The sequence below is a fragment of the Penicillium diatomitis genome, assembly GCF_028827545.1.
Source record: "Penicillium diatomitis strain IBT 30728 chromosome Unknown utg000004l_segment0_segment0, whole genome shotgun sequence".
In the NCBI taxonomy this organism is placed as follows: Eukaryota; Fungi; Ascomycota; class Eurotiomycetes; order Eurotiales; family Aspergillaceae; genus Penicillium; species Penicillium diatomitis.
In genome coordinates this window covers 420234-438064 of record NW_026623176.1, presented here as the reverse complement: position 1 = coordinate 438064, position 17831 = coordinate 420234, and the positions used below count along the sequence as shown (strand labels likewise).

The window sequence follows — 17831 nt, the reverse complement described above, 5'->3', positions numbered from 1 at the left end:
GAGGTCCATCAAAAAGTAGGTCGTAAGATAAACAGTACTGTGGGGCAAAGCGCTCTTTTGGGTATGGACTGAGCATCGACTAAGTGCTTGAATAGATGCTTTTTGATCAACCTCCGCGTAATAAGTGATGGATCAGAGAGCAGCCAATCACAGTCACTGAGCACTCACTGGGCAGCTCAGTGAGTCTGAGCCCAGACGGAAATTTACTCAGTGAGCCTGACTCTGAGCGCCCTCATAAAAGCGGCGGCATCTATGTAAGATAGGAAAACCCCACCCGGCATAGGAAAAATGGTACGTATAGTGTACCTACCTTACCATTGGGATAGGGGAAACATTTCCGCGTCTATTGAAGGTTACTTTCAAGATCAACACCAGATCAATTCATGACTCTCATCTGCCACCTTCCATCATAAACCCAATCCACTCTAGATACCTATATGTATGCTCAATGATTTGACCTCGAGGTAAGTTCAAGCCGATAAGGCCTACATCCAGTGTATATCCATACATAAATCCTTCAATTATGGGAGAAACCCCGCCCGTGGCTTGTCAGTCATCCTCATGGAAGTCCTGTCATGGTATCTGGGCTTATTGCATGAAACTTCCATCTAAACTGAACTTACCTAGGCAAGGTTAGTCTTTTCCATTTCAATCAAGATTGCCCATCAAGTCGGGTTGCCCACTGATGGAACCTTAAGTCGACCCGACTACATTCCACTGGCTGGCCCCCCCAAAAAAGACAATACAATAACAACCTCCTTAAGAAAATGGGCTTCTCACTTCATCCGTACTCATATGAAGGCTGTGCATCAAATCAATGACTCAATCTAGTGACTTGTCTTTGCATGTGACTACATTTTATAATTCACCTCCTCCATACGCAATCCACTATTCTTGATGATGTTGAATATATTAGGAACGAGATGAAGACGCAGGATACATAGGGGAAATCTTGTTTTCGATTTTGGCTTCCAGGGCATTGATAGCCCCGCCTATGAGAAAAAAAGACACTTTATTATACACAAGAGACTAGAAACCAGGCGTCAACGCCGGTCTCGTCTCGATTTGCTCAGATCCATTTCCAGCGTTGAGGGGAGGTTGCACAGAGGCAAGAACCCATCTAGTGCTTGAGGGTGAGGACACCGGGGCGGTAAGGCAGAACGTTGTAGCCGGGGTTGGCGTTGGGGTCACGGCCCTGGTACAGGAACTGGAGGTTGCACATGTCGATGGTCATGGTCTGATCGGGGTTGGTGCGGACGAGGTCACCGTGGCTGATGTCGTTGGTCCAGCTGGCACCGCTGTTGGCCTTGCCGGCGAAGGGAGCGCTCTCAGTGGCAGCGTTGGGGGTCCACTGGCCGTTCAGGCTGGAGGCAGTGAAGGAGCGGAAGTAGCGGCCGTGAGCACCCATGGCCTCAACGATCATGAGGTACTTGTTGTCACCAGAGACCTTGTAGACCTGGACAGCCTCGAAGAGGTTGGCGGTGGAGTCGCTCATGACAACTTCGGAAGCACTGCCGAAGGAGCCGGGGAAGTTGTTCAGGGGCATGCTGGAGCGGTAGATCTTGCCATTATCGCCGGCGAAGAACAGGTACATATTCTGGTTGTCACCGATCAGGGTCTGGTCGATGGGACCGGTGCCGCTGTTGGAGATCGAGCCGGTGAACAGGGCCTGCTGAGGACCCCAGCCATTGGCATTGGAGGGGTCCGTGGAGGTACGGTAGGAAAAGGCGGTAGCACCCCACTGGTAGGCAAGAACCCAGATGTTCTTCGGAGCGAAGAAGAACAGAGTAGGGGCCACGGCATTGAAGTTCATGGCGTTCTGGCTGGCGGAGCCCATCTGGGACCAGTCGCTGAAAAGGCCAAAGTTCATGGAGTGGTAGTTGCCCTGGGCGTCGGCCACAGAGGCGTAGACAAGGTGCTTGCCATTGTAGACAACGTTGGTGAAGTCCTTGATAGAGGTCCAGCCGTGCTGAGGCTGGGCCAGAGCACCGGTGGAGGACCACTTGTACTGACCCTGAGAAGGAATAGGGCAAGCGGCAGACGCAAGGGTACCAGCCGATGCGAGAAGAACAGTGAAGGACGACCACAGGTCGAGGTTGGTAATAGGAGAACGCATGTTGATGAAAAAAGGTGGCAAAGACTGGTGAACAAAACAAAAGTATAAACAGGAATGAAAGGAAGCGAGGTTATGAGTGAAATAAAACCATCGAACAGGCGCGATGGTTGATCAGTTTATATAGCCCTTCGACTTCTTTCTCCCTCTCTCTCTCTTTCACTCTGTCTTTGTCCTGTCCTCCACTCTCCTCGTCCAATCTTGATTTTGCCCCCCTATCGTCTATCGTCAGATGAATCGACACAGGAGGTAATCTCTAGCACAAGACTGGAGTAGCTCCACAGTGGAGAGAGCCCGATGGAGAGAGAGAAGGGACGGTGAAGTAGCTTAGCCATCGATTCATTCCGACACGCGCACCCAATGTCTTAGTTGTCAATTCGAATCGGGGTGTTCCGATGTTTCAGCATCTTATTCAGGCGGCACTTCGGAGAGTGAAAACTGGATCCCTCCGGCAGCCGAGATTCTTCAGTCAGACTGCCGCACTCGTAGCATGATGGCACTAGCACCGAGATGGTGCGGCGCTGGTCGGGAATGGAGGCATGAATGGCCACCCTGGACCCTCTTTTAACCGGTGGAAATTGCGGGGAACAGAGACCAATCCATCTGGATTGCTGAAGAACCTGAGTGACGCGGCAAGGCCATCGGAATTTTACTATTCTCGACAAGCCTCTTTGCCGATGGAGACATGCCAAGCCGGTCGTCTGAGACGGAGCCCAACAGATGGTGGGAGTGGTGAGGCGGAGGATGAATTCTGGAGCTCGGCACTAAGGTCCATTTTCCTTGACCAGTGACGCAGGTCCTCTGAGACAAAAGAAGGACGACTTGTGACTGGTTCTGTTTGGCATCGCGACTTGTTCGCCGGTTAAAACAAAGGGTCAATCCAGGCTGTAGCGAAGGGGGGACTCCGAATATAGAAGGATCGTGATGATCTCGGAGAAAGACCCTGAACCCTGTCTGTTTTAGGTTGATCTCCGGGAGTCAAGTGTTAAGACATCTTGAAACGGCAGACAGGCTACCCTCCTATGTACATACCAGACCGGCAGACCCTGACTCGTGAGGTAAATTTTGTATCGTGTACTGCATATTCATTACACGAATGACACTCGTATCCATCACAATCACATGACCATAATAATAACACAGTCGAGGGGAACACAACAGTCTTTGATTACCGCCGAATGCTATGCAGCTCCCCAGAGGCCAATGATGGGTGCGGGTCGCATATTAAAGTTGTTTCAAATGGTAAATGAAAATGTCCCACAGCGTCCACATTTGTCCTCTGCTAAGATTTTCCCCCTTCGCGTCGTTTTAAGTGGTGACTAGGCTAGTGGCACATCTCGAACACGCTACGTGCCGGAGAGGGTTGGAACCGACGGCAGATTATGACAAGGGCCTAGGCCTGGAGACCACAGTCGGGACCGGTGTTTGAGATGCACCTATTTCGCAGAGAGGGAGACGATTAGCACGACTCAATAGCAACGTACACATAGCTACAGTCTTGACTTGTTAGTAGATGACAGCCAGAAATAAACAGTGATAATGATGGGCACGGCTTTTGACTGGCACACTTTCGTGAGAAAATGGACTGCGAATCATTCTTCTATGTACATATGTCGAAGCCAGATAATTAATGGAGCATACTGTAGATTGAGATACGGTCACACCATGGGATCAATAAACGAGTCGGTGTGCGGCATCCACAGCGAAGACGATCAAAGCCAAGCTGGGAGAATTGGAATTACTGCGGTGGATTCGAGCGGACATTGTCCTAACTTAAGGGTATGGAATCCAGCGCGCTCCACCCCGCCGGAGACCAGCTCGCCACAGAAAGCTCCGGAAGTCGTGGGTCTAGAAGTTGTCTGGACTGAGGCTTCCCCAATGGATGGTGGGATCATCCTCTGCCCTTAGTAATCCGAGTCCAAGGACTGCCATTGCGTGGCAAAGGTCTTTCGCGCCCATTCGACATATCCTTTCCACTTGTGCAATTCACTCGAGGTTTTGTGTGGTTCCGTCCCGGAGTATGCCTTATTGAGCTCCTTTGTGATCTTGAGGATCCCAAGCGAAGCTTCCTGTGCCTTTTCCAATTCCTGCTTGACCGCATTATCCTTGGGCTTGAAGGAGAGAACCAAGGTGTAGCGCTCCGACAGCGCGTCAAGGCGACGTCGAGTCTCTTCGGGGGCAATCACCGTCAACTTAGAGGTCATGAGGTTGCAGATGGCTCGAATGTCTTGCTCATCCTCAACTCCCACCACAACTCGGTCAAGGATCTCAGAAATATGACTACGCGCGAAAGCGGTGTCGAGCGATGCGTACAGCGTTTCGTAAGCGCTCTGTCCAGTGTGTCAGTCTCGGGGCTGTGGTAGGAACACGGGCGCGGTTGCTAGGGATGTTTCATACCTTGCGCAGATCAAGACCATCGTCAACCTTGTGTTTAAAGGGGCCCATTTGAACCTCGCGGATCAGCTCAGGCTTGATGGCGGTGTCTCCCAAGACAGATGGAAGTAAATCATTCAAGTGGGGCAGAAGCAGAGACATCTTGTTGTGAATAGCGGAGTTCAGGGTCGTCAATGCGAGGCGATGATTGCCGAGGTCATCGTCCTTGAGCATCTTGCTGAGCAAAGGCGCCATGAGAGGGCGTAGAACGTCGTTGTAAGCATCGCTGGAGTCGGTGAGGGTGAAACGGAACGCCGAAATTGCCACACTGCGTACAATAGCATTCGAATCATCAAGACAATCTTGGAAGTGTGGAATGTAGTTAACGGGATCGATCAACGCCAAGCGACCCACACATTCTGCTCCCACTGCGCGGTTATCTTCCTCTTCTGAAACGACGAGCAGCGCCTGCCAAAGCTTGTCTGCCGCAGGGGCCAGTTCGGGCCGAACAACCTCTGGATGTTGAAGCAGTTCTCGAACAGAGTGGAGCAGCAGGTAGCTTTGCGGATTGGATTTTTGGAGGCCGTTCATCACAACAGGTAGGTAGGTCTTCACACTACCGGCTGCCGCGTTTCCGAGGCCTGTCGCTGCAGCAAGGCGGACATGGTCTGAGCCGGAATCGAAATGTGCCATGAATGTGTCCGGCGTGAGCGCACAGTGAGCGCCCATACGCAATCCAATCTCGCCCAGGATTGCAAGAGCAAGGCACTTGCGACTGTCATCCTTGGCAGTTTGTAGTTCTTTAGAGAAGTCCTCCATTCCGACGCCTAGATTCGATCCGCCGTGAACCAGAAGGGTGCCCACAGCTCGCCCGACTACCGAAGGGTCACCCATGATGCCAACATTCTGCAGAAGACTCTGCATTAATTGGGCGCCCGCACCTTCGTCCCCAATAACCTTCACCAGAAGAAGGAGCGCTTTGAGAACGGTGCCAACAAGCGGTTGCTTGACGATTGAGCAAATAGAGGATATCAACTCGTCATTGACAAGTAACTGTGAGTTTCCAGGTATGATCTTGGCCATAATAATCAGGGCAGGCGTAAGAAGGTGGAAGTCAGGCGTCACCAATAAAGGAAGGAGTGCTCTCTCAAGCGTGACCATTGTATCCGAGCTCAACTGGGACCGAATGCTGGAATTCATGGCCACGCTGCGAAGTGCCTCCAAGCAAGATCCCCGCAGAGCTCTGTCGGACTTTCTCAGGTTAGACCCCAATTCGAGGGCAATCTCGTTCACCCAACCAGAGCTCGCATCTGTCGGACGGGTAGCAAGAACAACCACATCATCAATGGCGCGTACGGCAGCGAGGCGAGTGGTCTCATTTTTCAATCGATCGACCAGTACAGAGAGACCCTTGACGCGCTGTTCAGATTTGAGGAATTCGGAAGCTTGCTGACCCGAAGTCAGAGCCAAAATGACACCGAATACATGAATGGCCCGTTGACGTACTTCTAAATCCGCGCTCGTGTCAGCAATACGAGCCAAAACGACATCATAAAGCTGCGTCACTTGGTTCGCACTCTCGGGCGTAGCAGTGGAGGTGCGAGGGGGAGTCATGGCCTTGAATATCTGCTCAACAGTCCCAAGAGCCTCACTGCTCACTTTGTAATTACGATCGTTGACAGTACCGACGACACCAGGGACCAGAGCGCCCAGGAAGGGCAGAAGAGCCTCTGAGCGATGGGTCACTGAAATAGCAGCGATGAGACTCAGGGTCTCGATCTGGAGGGAGCCGGCGCTCACAGCAGCCCCAGAATGAGCGGTCGAGCTACCGACATGCGACGTGGATTTCAGAGCGTCCACAATGAGAGATTGAATATCTTGGAGATGATTCGCGAGTCCCCCATAGTGAACGAGGGTGAGACTTCTCAAAAGAGCGATGATAGCCTGACGTAGGGGCATAGAAGCTTGCTTCCAGGCCTTGACCAAGCTTTGAATAATCATCGGAACAGACCGCGCGAGATCAGCCTGGGGGCCGGATTTTGGCGAAGATGGCATGAAAGGTGAGTCCAAGGCAGATGATGTGCTCGTTCCAGGTTCGAAATCAACCATGTTGGCATCACTGTCTTGGCGTCTGCGTTTCCGTGTGTTCTTCGAACCACCCACAGCTTCCATGAAGTCGCTTGAAGCGAGGACCACGGAGCCCTCGCTTGTCTTCTGCACCAGCACAGTCAAAGTTGAAATCACTTCCATCTTCACACTCTCCTCGCGCTCGCGACTGATCCTGGCAATCAATGCCGGTGCAATTTGTTGGTAGAGAGTCTTATCGTCGAGGGTGCTACTGCGGCCATAGGAGGAAATCAAGGTGAACAGGAGCTTTGCCGCGCATCGGCGAACCTTCCAGCTCATGTCGTCAATGTCGCTGTAGCCATTTTCTTCTTCGAATTCCCCAAACTCGTCGTCGTCGTCCAAGTCAGATTCAACATTGCCTTCGTCGCCATCGTCCTGTGTGCCACCCATTTCCTCATCATCCTCCAATTCAGCAACGTTGGGATCGTATTTCAAGGATCGGAGGGCGGCCTGGCTAGCGTTGGTGACGTAAGGCTGCATTTGCTGGTTGCAAGCGCTCAGCAGGGCCTCGAGGGTGACGAGTGCCGTCTCGCGGAGCTCATCCGTCTGGGGGTCATGTTCCTCTGAGTCGGAAAAGCCCGACATGACAGGCGATCACAAGAGCGACAGTAAATTTGAGTACGTGGCTGGTAAATGTTGCGTGTGCGAGTTGAGGGATTGTGGGACTGGAAGAGATGAATTCTGATGATCGGAAAATGAAGCTAGATGAGCTGCCCCGCGGAGCTTCCCCAGCATCCGGTAAAAAGGTTTCGCCGACCCGAGAGTGCAGCGCTTTGAAGCAGTAGTGTCGTTCCGGTCTTATAGAAGAAAGTCAAAGAGATCCAAAGAAGGCTGGTTCGTTTTTTTAGCAGCCAGTAAAGCTTGCAAACCGCCCTGCTTTCGAGTCTTTGCCCTTTTCTTACTATTAGAATTGTCCAGGGTTTTGGGGGGAGCTGACTGAGCGCTAGAAGAAGAACCTAAGGCCACTTCTGAGGGTTCTGCCAATGAAGATTTGTTGTCCGCAGATGTAGAAGGAGCGGAATGTCCTGAAGTATGCGATAATTCCTTGGGATGAATTCTCGATGCAGATCGGTGCCTTGGGAGAACAGTCCGTTGATTGCAGCGCAGACACTTGTATACCAAAGCGCCGCCTCTGACGGCAGACGGATGTATCTGTTTAGAACTACCTCGGTTCTTGGGCTTTGCTTTGACGTGAGTCATCTGGGAGAATTGAGAGCGCCTGACATTACCGCAGCCCCCGCAGTGGTGCTTTCGCTGATGAGTATTCAGGGCTTTGCGTTCATCAAGCAAAATCTGCGTATGGACCGAGAGCAGGTGTGCCGCCGTAGTGGAGCTTTGAGATGCGAGCAAGTTGGCTGCATCGCTGAGAAAACGTAAATGTGGCGCCTCAATGGGTGCCATAATCGCACTCGCAAGACAAAGGCTTAGTGTGCAGGCTGTCTTACTCGTGTCCGAGGTACTTTGCTCAGGCAATCGCAGGTGGCAGCGCAGAACACGAAAATATGAAGACTTGGGGTGGTCTCGAATCAAAGAGCGGCAAGGCTAGGCCCGGGAAGGCTTTGTTGCCACGGACCAGACATCAATTTCCACGAACCTGATTGTTCAGGCCATCAATTTTGCTACCAACGTCCCCCGAATGGGTAATACCACTGTGAAGTATCTTGTTTACCTGCATCGGACAAACAATTCATCACAACAGGTATCCCGTGTAGCTACCTGGGCACTTATAGATGACACTGACAGATTGCTTGCTGGGACGCAACGTTTATCCCTCGGCGCAAGCACTAAAGTCTGATGCGTGACTCCCCTTCTTCAACTTCTATCTTTTTCTCCTCCCACATCTCTCACTCCTCAACGCTGCGTCTCACTTCAGTTCCAAACAAATCTGAGTCTTGTGACGCTCATTGATTAACTCAAGCACGTCCTCATCGACGCGCGTCTGTTGATCGTTGAATTATTCACACATCTTTTGGTTTCCTCGAGTGAAATATCGACAGTTTCACACTTCACTTAACTACCATCATGCTGTCTGAAATGGACGGCGTTCGTGTTGCTGCCGTGGGCTGCGTATGTTACGACTTGTTAATCACACAAATAGTGTCCCAAGAAAAGCAGACTAAACTGACATCAAATTTCAGGCTCATGGCAGTTTTGACGAAATTTACGAGCTCCTCAAGACTAAGGCTGAGGCCAAAGGCTGGGAGACTATCGATCTGGTCATCATTGGAGGCGACTTCCAGGTGAGTGTATATCATTTTTATGGCGAGGGACTTTGAAGAGCCAGCTTGTTTCTAACATGTTCTAGGCTTTGCGCAATGCAAGCGATGCGGCTTGTATCTCGGTTCCTGCCAAGTGGAAATCCATGGGTGACTTTCATAAGTATTACGGCGGCGAAAAGGTCGCCCCATACCTGACAATCTTTTGCGGAGGCAATCACGAAGCCAGCAACTACCTCTTCGAACTTTACTACGGAGGCTGGGTAGCTCCAAACATTTATTATCTTGGGGCCGCTAATCTCATTCGCTTCGGACCTCTGCGCATCTCCGCCATGTCGGGCATCTGGAAGGGCTATGACTATCGCAAGCCGCATTTTGAGCGACTCCCCTACGGTATGGATGACCTCCACAGCATTTATCATGTGCGTGAACTGGATGTCCGCAAGCTCCTGCAAGTGAACACGCAGGTTGATGTTGGTCTGTCGCACGATTGGCCTCGAGGTATTGAAAACTTTGGCAACTCCCGCGAGCTCTTCCGCAAGAAGCGTGGCTTCAAAGAGGACTCAGAACATGGCACTCTTGGCAGTGTTGCAGCTCGGGACGTATTGGATCACCTTCGCCCCGCATACTGGTTTGCAGCCCATCTTCACGTCAAATTTGCCGCCGTGGTCCCACATGATGGGGTGGGCATCAAGAAGACGGACGCTCAACAGGGTCAGCCTCCTGAATGGGCTGTTGAGGCCGACATTCCCGCAGGGATGATTGAGTCGAAGCCCAGGGACTCAGTGGCAGAAAGAATTCCTCGCGTCAAACCTCTATCGGAGGCCTGGAAGAGGGGCATAGCAGAATGGAATGCATTCGCCGCCGAAACCCACGAAAAAGAGCTCAAGGAGGCTAAAGAAAATCGAGAAAAACAGAGGGAGTTTCACCTCAAGCTCAAGGAGATGCGAGAACAGGGTCCAACTACCGTGGAGCAAGAAAAGGCAGCTTATCTTGCTTTCATGACCAAGAATTCCGACGAGATCTCCCTGGACTCTGCAAGTGAAAGTCATGACCCGCCGTCCGGAAATCCATCGCCCGTCGAGGAAATAAAGATGGATGTGGTCTCAGTTGGTGGGTCAAATGAACGGAAGCAATCTGTGATGAACTGTGATGTCCTCCAGGCGCCTGATCTGCTTTCTAGCCATGAGAATCCCGCTGGTGAGACGGAGAGGAGCCCTGAAAATCGCAAAAGTACAGCTGTCGCCAATTCTGTCGATGCTCCGAATGACGAGCAGCCACAACGTAACCTTTCGCCTGCATGGAATGTGCCTGGTCTCGACTATCAATCAGAGGAGTTCAAGAAGAACGTGGCAGCATGGCAGCAGTACGCCGCCGATGCCAATAAAGCCTATGAAGTCGAACTTGAAGCGGGTAGAGCCTCTCAAGAGAAGAGAAGACAGTTTCATACCAAGCTCATGGAGATGCGGAAACAGGGCCCTACTACTATGGAAGAGGAAAAGGCAGCTTACCTTGCATTTATGAATAAGAACTCCGACGAGATTTCTTTGGGTTCTGCAAGTGAAACTGATGACCATCCATCCGCGAACCCATCTCCTGTTAAGGTCGCTAAGGTTAAGGTCGCATCAGGTGACGGCTCAAATGACTGGGACGAATCCTCTCCAAATTGGGATGTCCTTCGAATGCCTGCTCTTCCTACTGGCCAAGCGAGTTCCGCTGATCACAATGACAGCGAAATTGATGCTTTGAATGAAGAACTGCGCAGCAAATTACCTGCCAGTTTTGCTCGACCTGCCCCGCAAACTGTGAAGTCAGCTCGCTCAAAGAGTGTCCCTGAAGCCGTGAATAATAAAGTTACGCGATTCCTCGCTCTTGACAAACCTCATAATCGTGATGAGGTCGTCGATCTCATGAAACTCAAACCCGTTTCTGAAAAGTCGTCCGGCGGCTTGAGACTGCAATATGACAGGGAGTGGCTTGCTATCACCCGGGTGTTTGCCGGAGAGCTCATTCTTGGCGATCGAAACGCCCAGACTCCTGTCCCAAAGAGTGATGACTACTACAGGGCATGCATCGCATTTGAAGAAGCGTGGGTTGAGGAAAACATTGAGAAGCGTGGCCTCATGGATATTCCCTTGAACTTCCAGCTCAGCGCACCCAAGTACGACCCTAGCGAGTCTCTCCTCGATTCTCCCCAGCCGAGAGAGTATCCAAATAACCAGACTGCCGAGTTCTGTGCACTCCTTCAGATCCCAAACAAGTTTGCGCTTACTGAAGAGGAGATCGAGGCACGAATTCGCGCCGGCCCCCCTCAAAGCTCTGGCGGCTCGTCCCATGGTGGTTCAAATCATCGCGGCCGTGGCCAAGCCCGTGGACGTGGTCGGGGCGGTGGTCGAGGCAATGGTCGCGGGTTTGGTCGGGGACGTGGCCATGGACGAGGTCAGGCTTTCTGATTTTGATGATGGCCATTCGGAGTTGGAAGGGATTCGCGTCTTCGTTTCATTTTCATTTCGCCGATTGTTTCTTATTCCAAATCGCATTCTTAACAACCCATGCTGCAAGTGCAATGACGACTAACGGGTGATAGTGACGTGGCCCGGAACAGTGAATCTTATTCTTCAGAGATTTTATGTAAGGATGCGTTCAGGAGAAGGTTCTGATGACTAGAAGTTGCTTTTTGGATTCACTGGTCATACTTGTTAGAGTAGAAATCAAAACACTGCGATCGAGCCTTACTATTTCTCTAATGGGGGTTGTAATGCTATCACGGACTTTCATTTTGTTAGAGGCTGGCCTACTCAATCTCCTCTATACGAGGCCGCCCAGAACCTCTTCCAGCTAGTGGATCGATGCTCAGGCCCGCGATGCGATCTCCCAGCTCCAAGCGCGGTTCACCACCGTCTCGAGCACCAATACCCCACATGATAGACTTCTCCATCCAAGCTTCGAGACTCTCTATCAACACACGTAGATGGCCGCGTACAATGGCATCCGTCTCAACGCTCTCAACGAAACCAAGAGTGCGCAAGAGTCTTGGAATACTTGCGACTGTCGAGGGTCCCTGGTGGTCGCCACTATGGGAAGACGGCGTCGCCTCTTGATCCACAAGTGAGAATCCGAATCCAACACCCTGTCCCTTTCGAGCTTCCCGTGCCGAGTCGAGAGCCTTTAGCACGTCCAGTATGAGAACGACGCTTGCTCGTCGTAAGACCGCGCTCTCGATGGTGGACTCGAGTGTAAGCGTTGTCATCGCAAGATCGATCAGAGAGGAGACGATCATTGGCCCAAGACCGAGGATATTTGTTTGCACTGCGGAAGCCAGGACAGAAAGCGCAGAGGCGCGGATACGCAAGTCTTCGGGTTCATCATCAGCAGATGCGCCGGCACCCCATGCGGCGACGATTGACGCGGCGTAGGCGTGTTGTTCCGGAGACTCGGGTTCCGAATCGTCGATGAGCTGCGAGAGTTCTGACAGCCCAGGCTGTCTGTTTCGCTCTTGGCGCTCTCTCTCTCGCCTCTCCTTTTCTTCCAGCTGCCGACGTGCTCTTTGGGTCTCCGGCTTGTGGCCACGGCGACCAGCTACGGCAACGAGACCCTCTGCAAGACTTTGGGCAGTTTCGCCGGCCAATGCTTCGCCAAGATCTTGGACCGTCCTGAGGAGAGATTCACCGATCTTCAAACGCTGATCTAGGGTCCGTCGTTCACTGGGATCAGCATAGTTTTCGACCAAAGTCTTCACAACTGTGCGCGGGTGACGAGCGGCAAGTGTACCGATGAGCTTAATGGCGTTTAGATAGATGAACTCATCATTTGCATGGGTCTCAGAGCTGTCCGTGATTATTGATAGCAGAAGAGTCAGCGTTGATGGGATGTCGAGTACAGGTGATGATTTTAAAACTAGCTTTGACAGAAGAGAGAAGCCCTCCGCCTGAACTGGAGGTAGGTCTGAGCTGAGATCTGCCAATGCCTGGCGGTGGGTCTCCAGATCCACGACATGCGAAGGGGCCGCTTGAACCTCCGTGTTTTCAGGGGAGGTGAGCTGTATCTCCAATAGCATTGAGGAGGTAGTCGCTGGTTTGGCCAGAGTGCTTGGGAGAAGCGGAATCAGTTGATCGAGGTGCTCTTTGAGCGCTTCCAGAAGGATTTTGATGTCTTGGGAGAGCGCAAACTCGGGTGATGCAAGCACGGTTGAGAGCAAACTGAATGCTGTTGTCAACGAATCAGAGATGTCTTGATCAAGTTCATTCTCCTCACTCTCGCTGCGCTCCGGTACAATATTGGCAAGAGATGACAACGAGACGTTTTCAGCATTGCGAGATGACCTAGACATTTGTTGACTGCGCAGTTTGCATAACTCCCCGTCAACAACCTGCTTGATAAGTTCTAGGACGCGTAGAGGCCGGCGAGATAGGGTGTCCTTGAATTTGTCAAGCAATCTTTCGGCCACCTTGGCACACATCAACTTTTGCAGGATGGCTGTGGTATCTTCGAGTTGCTCCCTTCGGCCGCGCTCGGCGGCGCCATCCAGACTTGGGGACTGGACGAGCCAGGATTGGCTGACATGTAGGAAAATGTCTGCGATACGCTCCTCGGTGCTTGGATCAGAGCCCAAAAGGCCGATGAAGAGGTCAACCCGGGTTTGCAGGGAGTCCATATGCTTGACAAGGTCAACCGGGCTGCTTTTTGATAGCGGACGTGGTTTGAAGGCAATTTGACCGTGGAAGTCCGTAGTGAATGTCCAAGTAGGACCCCCATCCCACATGAGATGGTCAACTAGTTTCTTCAGAGGCAGAACACCAACTGAAATGCTGAAATAAGTCTGCAGCAGAGTCATTGTACTAGCGTGAATTTCAGTGAGTTGCTCTTGCTGGGAGTAGCAGGTCAGACCCCATAATGGGAGTAAGATCGGGTATACAATTCTTTTCACAAGCCCAGGATTTGGATGCTGTAAAGCCAGAAGCTTCAATCTGTTCAAAGCAAGGATGATCTGGTGGCTCTGAACGGGAATGCTTGGACCTTGCTGATGTGTTGATTGAGGGGCACTGGTGTCCGCATAGGGAGGTACTGAAAGCCAGCGTGCCGTTTTGCTATTGAGCTTGGCAGTCAGCGTCGCAAAAATTGGTTCGATAAAAATTGAGTGGCCGATGCTTCCAGGTGCACCGTAAGGGCGCTTGCCTAAAATACCGTTTCCGATCGTATATGATGCGATCCTCCTCATGTCTATGTCGTCACCGTCAAGCAGCTCTAGAAGTTGAGGTGCAATCGCTTCGAAGTAGATCGATGGTTCAGTATCCTGCGGAACTGCACTCAGAAGTCTTGATATCTGCATCATTCCTTGCACTGTGAATTGGGGCCCATTCGTGGGCTGCGCTTGAGCTTCTTGTCCAAGTGATGGAGCCACCTGCGACATGACAAACAAGATTGTATGCAAAACCCCGCCGTCTCGCATTGGAATACGAGCGATTTGATGTGAGATGACTGACTTGAACCAGGCTGTGGTCTCAGTCTGGAGGAATGCAGATAAAGTCGGCAGGAGCGCCGCACTTGGAGAGCTGTAATCAATTAGCAAGTGATCTCAGCACATGGCATATATACGTACGTATCTATGATGGCTTGAAATGCGTTTCGAGAGGACCTCTTTTTGTCGGAGTCAATCAGATTCGGATTGAAGGCGAGGTCCGAGAGGCCACTTATGAGGTCACTGAGGATGCGACTGCGAATGATAGGCTGTATACTGCTTCTGTGATCTTGCACGATGCTAAGTAGGACATGCATTGTCCTGTTCAGAAGCGACTCATCATGTGGCGTGGTGCTCGGTGGCATGGTGGGCTGCTTTGCAATGATTCCAGCTGGTAGCACCGATATGACTCTTTGCTGAAGGGGAATCCCGACGCCTGAGGACAAGGATGGGTAGATGCCTTCCAAGGAGATCAAATCCAGGAGCGCGTGAATGATCTGGCGGTATCTCGCATCTTCGAGATCTGTAGTACCAATCTCAACCCTTGGCCTTGAATAGGATTCTTCTTGAACCACGGAGGTCACAAAGGCTCTATGAATTGCAAGCAGAAGATCAAGTGCCCTGTCGATGACGGCTCTTCGAGCAGCCGTTTCACCATATTGACCATTATCTCCAGATTCACTGAGTGACTCCACAAGAGACTTTCCTTGTGCTCGTTGAATCTCATCTTCAAGGCTATGATTAGCTATAAAAACTTGAGCTCAAAACGCGTTCAAAGGAGCTGCGTGCCTCTATTGATGACTGGCTTCAAGAAATGACTCGCAGCGTCAAATGCATGGTGGACCTGGTCATCGCCCATCATTTTTGCATCATACTCGAGAGCTTCACTCATTCATGAAAGATTGTTTAAGGTAAAATGAGATGATCGACCAGTCACGACGACTTCATGGACTCTTGCAGGCTCCACACCTGCTATGCGGCCCGAATCAATTGACTAGTCCTAATCACTCGTCCACCGCCTTGCACGGGCCGGAAAGCTGTCCGCCTGCCAAAGCTGCAATTGCAAGTGCGCCTACGGCGGGCGGTCTCTATCAACGTGGCAGGTGCAAGGGCGGGCGTGCTCGCGCGTAGTGGACCTTAGTTAAGTACCTTAGGTAATGCTGAGCTTATGTAATACGCGTTTGTCACCCCACCGTGACAGTGACGCTTGGCTAGCACGCGGTGTCAAGGCGCGCCTGGGAGACAGGGAGCTTCTTCCTCCTGATTCTTCAGCAGTCTTGCCCGAATCGAATCTCTTGAAGGCAGTGCTCAATGTTGGCTGGCTTGGTGGTCATTTCGAAGCTCTTACCCGTGAAAGCCAACCTTTCTTTTGTCATTTTTCTTGTCCGCTTGAAGACACTGTCACAGGGCGTTCGGCTCTCATCTCGCGTTTCCCATGATGGTGGATCCAACATGTCTCTCGCCCTTTGAGGCACTCTCGCTCGGCTTGTCTCTTCTGGTTCCAGCTTTGCAACAGCTTTTGAACCGAACCTAACCCTAAAGCCCTATTCCTACCGGCGATGTAACGCAATCAAAGCTTCAAGGGGTAGACATGACGAATACTACGATTAGTTGTGCAGATCTGTGATGGATTGCCAATGAAAGTTGTTCGATTTGTCCAGAGCCTCCGTTGGCGCAAAAGACGGTTGACTATGCACGTGTCTCTAATTGACACAGCGTCGGTTTTCCTATGCTGGATATTCATGTTGGTCGAAAACTGGATGGCTGCTCTATGCTTCGTCGACAGGATTTCTCAGAAGGCCCAAAGTGGGTGGAGCACGCCGGATGCCCCGTCCTTGTGGCTATCCATGGGAGCATCAAAGACAGTGCGGCAAAGTGGAGGCCAAGCGTGACGTTCAATATCGGATTCCTGGGGCAGCTTCATGGTCCGGTGCAGGGTATCGGCGCCTAGAACACAGCAGATGCCATTACACACATCCATATTGTCATTCCTCAATTTGATCCACTCGTCAGAACCAGTCTTGAGGTCTCGATTCTGCCCAGGCAGTTTCAAGAACCCAAGCTGCCGCGAGGTCCTTTTGTATTGAATGACTTTATGGTTCCTTGACTCCTGTCGAGGCAATTGGCCTGTTGTCTTGGTCCGGCTGGCAATGATATCCTCCTGCCAAGTTGATGTTATTCGGCGTTGTTCGGTTGTGCTGGTCTTTGACTACGCCGCATGCAGCTGTCTGCTACCCCGTGCGTACTCCTACGATGGAGATACCTGGGTATCTTGCCCCCACTTTCAGCCTCTGTGTCCTGTTGTGTGCTTTACAGCAGGCTAGACACCTCAATTCGCGGCAGCCGCCCCAGAATTTGACTTCCTCGGAAGGTCCTGATCACCCTTGTTAACCATCTCTCTGCAATGGAGTTTGCAGATTGATTGATGGGCGCTGGTAACCCCAATGATGACTTATTTGTCTTTGGTCTTCTTTCGAGAAGATGGAAGCGGTTTTTCTGGACGTTCTTTGTCCGCTTCAACTCTGCCCTCCTGGTTGGCTATCAAGCTGAACAGGGGAGGAAACAAAAACCTATCCCGGAGAACACCGTGCTACACGTGAGAGATTGGCACCCATCCGACTGAACAAATGCGATGAGACAGTACCGAGCTCTGAAACAAAGAATGTGTGACGAGGAAAGTGTTGGGGCGGGGAATTGAGCATCCACGATGCTACTCCAGGCGCGTCGGGCATTGTTTCGAGATTTCAATTTTGGCAAGCTCCGTTTATCGGACATTGTGAGACCTCGACGTCACTGCTCAATGTCTCCCTTGTGGCTACTCGTTTATTCTCAACGTCCAAAGAGCGCCGACATTCTGGCGGGAAAGTACTTTGCTCGGCTGTCTTCATTTTTCAGTCCACAGGTTGGACCGAGGCAGGCGGTGATTGGGAGGCCAAATTGGATCCAGCACATGACAATGGCAGCACGTGGTTCAGGACCTCTCTCGAGTGAGGATCAAAGCTTTGGCTTGTCTAAGCTGCGGCCTGCTGTCTTGTGTTTCCAGTGAGACTTCCTTGGTCACGCTTGGTCAAGTCCATTCTGGGAAACATGGAGCTCGGGCAAACTGTACACCCACAGTCATTGTAAAGAAAGTCTCACGCTCTTTGCATGTTGGGGTTGTGACGAAGTCATGAGAGTGATACAGAGTGACGAAAACTCGCAACGAACGTGGACGACCACTTCTCCGACTTTGGTCGGGGAAGTGGCTCCCAATTTTTTTATAAGTGACCCTCGTCAAATATTTGAATAGCCGAAGATAGCTAACTACCCATTCCAGCTACTTTGTCTTTGCAACGAAAAGCAAGGGATTGCAACCGACAACCGAGAAAGCCGCTTCGAGAAGAATTGTCGATGTTTAACGCTGTGGAGCTCCGCTTATGTCTTACCAGGAGCTCAGATTCCATCTATAAAAAGTTCAATTCGCGGAATCCCGATCGAAGTTGCCCAGCGATATCACCTGAACTTCCTCATTTATCAGCACGGGGACATGTTCACCGGCTGCGAA

General features: G+C 51.4%; 4 protein-coding genes across 4 annotated transcripts; 1 reads left to right on the top strand and 3 right to left on the bottom strand.

Annotated features, from left to right (window-relative positions):
- Positions 1 to 1120: 1120 nt before the first annotated feature.
- On the bottom strand, positions 1121 to 2116 carry abfI (putative alpha-L-arabinofuranosidase; the record flags this gene model as incomplete). Its single annotated transcript, XM_056933077.1, has 1 exon — positions 1121 to 2116. One exon carries the CDS (start codon positions 2114 to 2116, stop codon positions 1121 to 1123), a length of 996 nt encoding a protein of 331 aa, XP_056790618.1.
- Positions 2117 to 4017: 1901 nt separating this feature from the next.
- Positions 4018 to 7198, bottom strand: canA (putative cullin binding protein CanA; the record flags this gene model as incomplete). Its single annotated transcript, XM_056933076.1, has 2 exons — positions 4018 to 4443; positions 4511 to 7198. The coding sequence occupies 2 exons, from the start codon at positions 7196 to 7198 to the stop codon at positions 4018 to 4020; spliced, it is 3114 nt and encodes a 1037-aa protein (XP_056790617.1).
- Positions 7199 to 8635: 1437 nt separating this feature from the next.
- Positions 8636 to 11282, top strand: N7539_003473 (RNA lariat debranching enzyme; the record flags this gene model as incomplete). Its single annotated transcript, XM_056933075.1, has 3 exons — positions 8636 to 8680; positions 8752 to 8853; positions 8919 to 11282. 3 exons carry the CDS (start codon positions 8636 to 8638, stop codon positions 11280 to 11282), a joined length of 2511 nt encoding a protein of 836 aa, XP_056790616.1.
- Positions 11283 to 11623: 341 nt separating this feature from the next.
- N7539_003472 (RTP1/Tango6 family protein) lies at positions 11624 to 15179 on the bottom strand (the record flags this gene model as incomplete). Its single annotated transcript, XM_056933074.1, has 3 exons — positions 11624 to 14381; positions 14429 to 15032; positions 15107 to 15179. The coding sequence occupies 3 exons, from the start codon at positions 15177 to 15179 to the stop codon at positions 11624 to 11626; spliced, it is 3435 nt and encodes a 1144-aa protein (XP_056790615.1).
- Positions 15180 to 17831: the final 2652 nt, after the last annotated feature.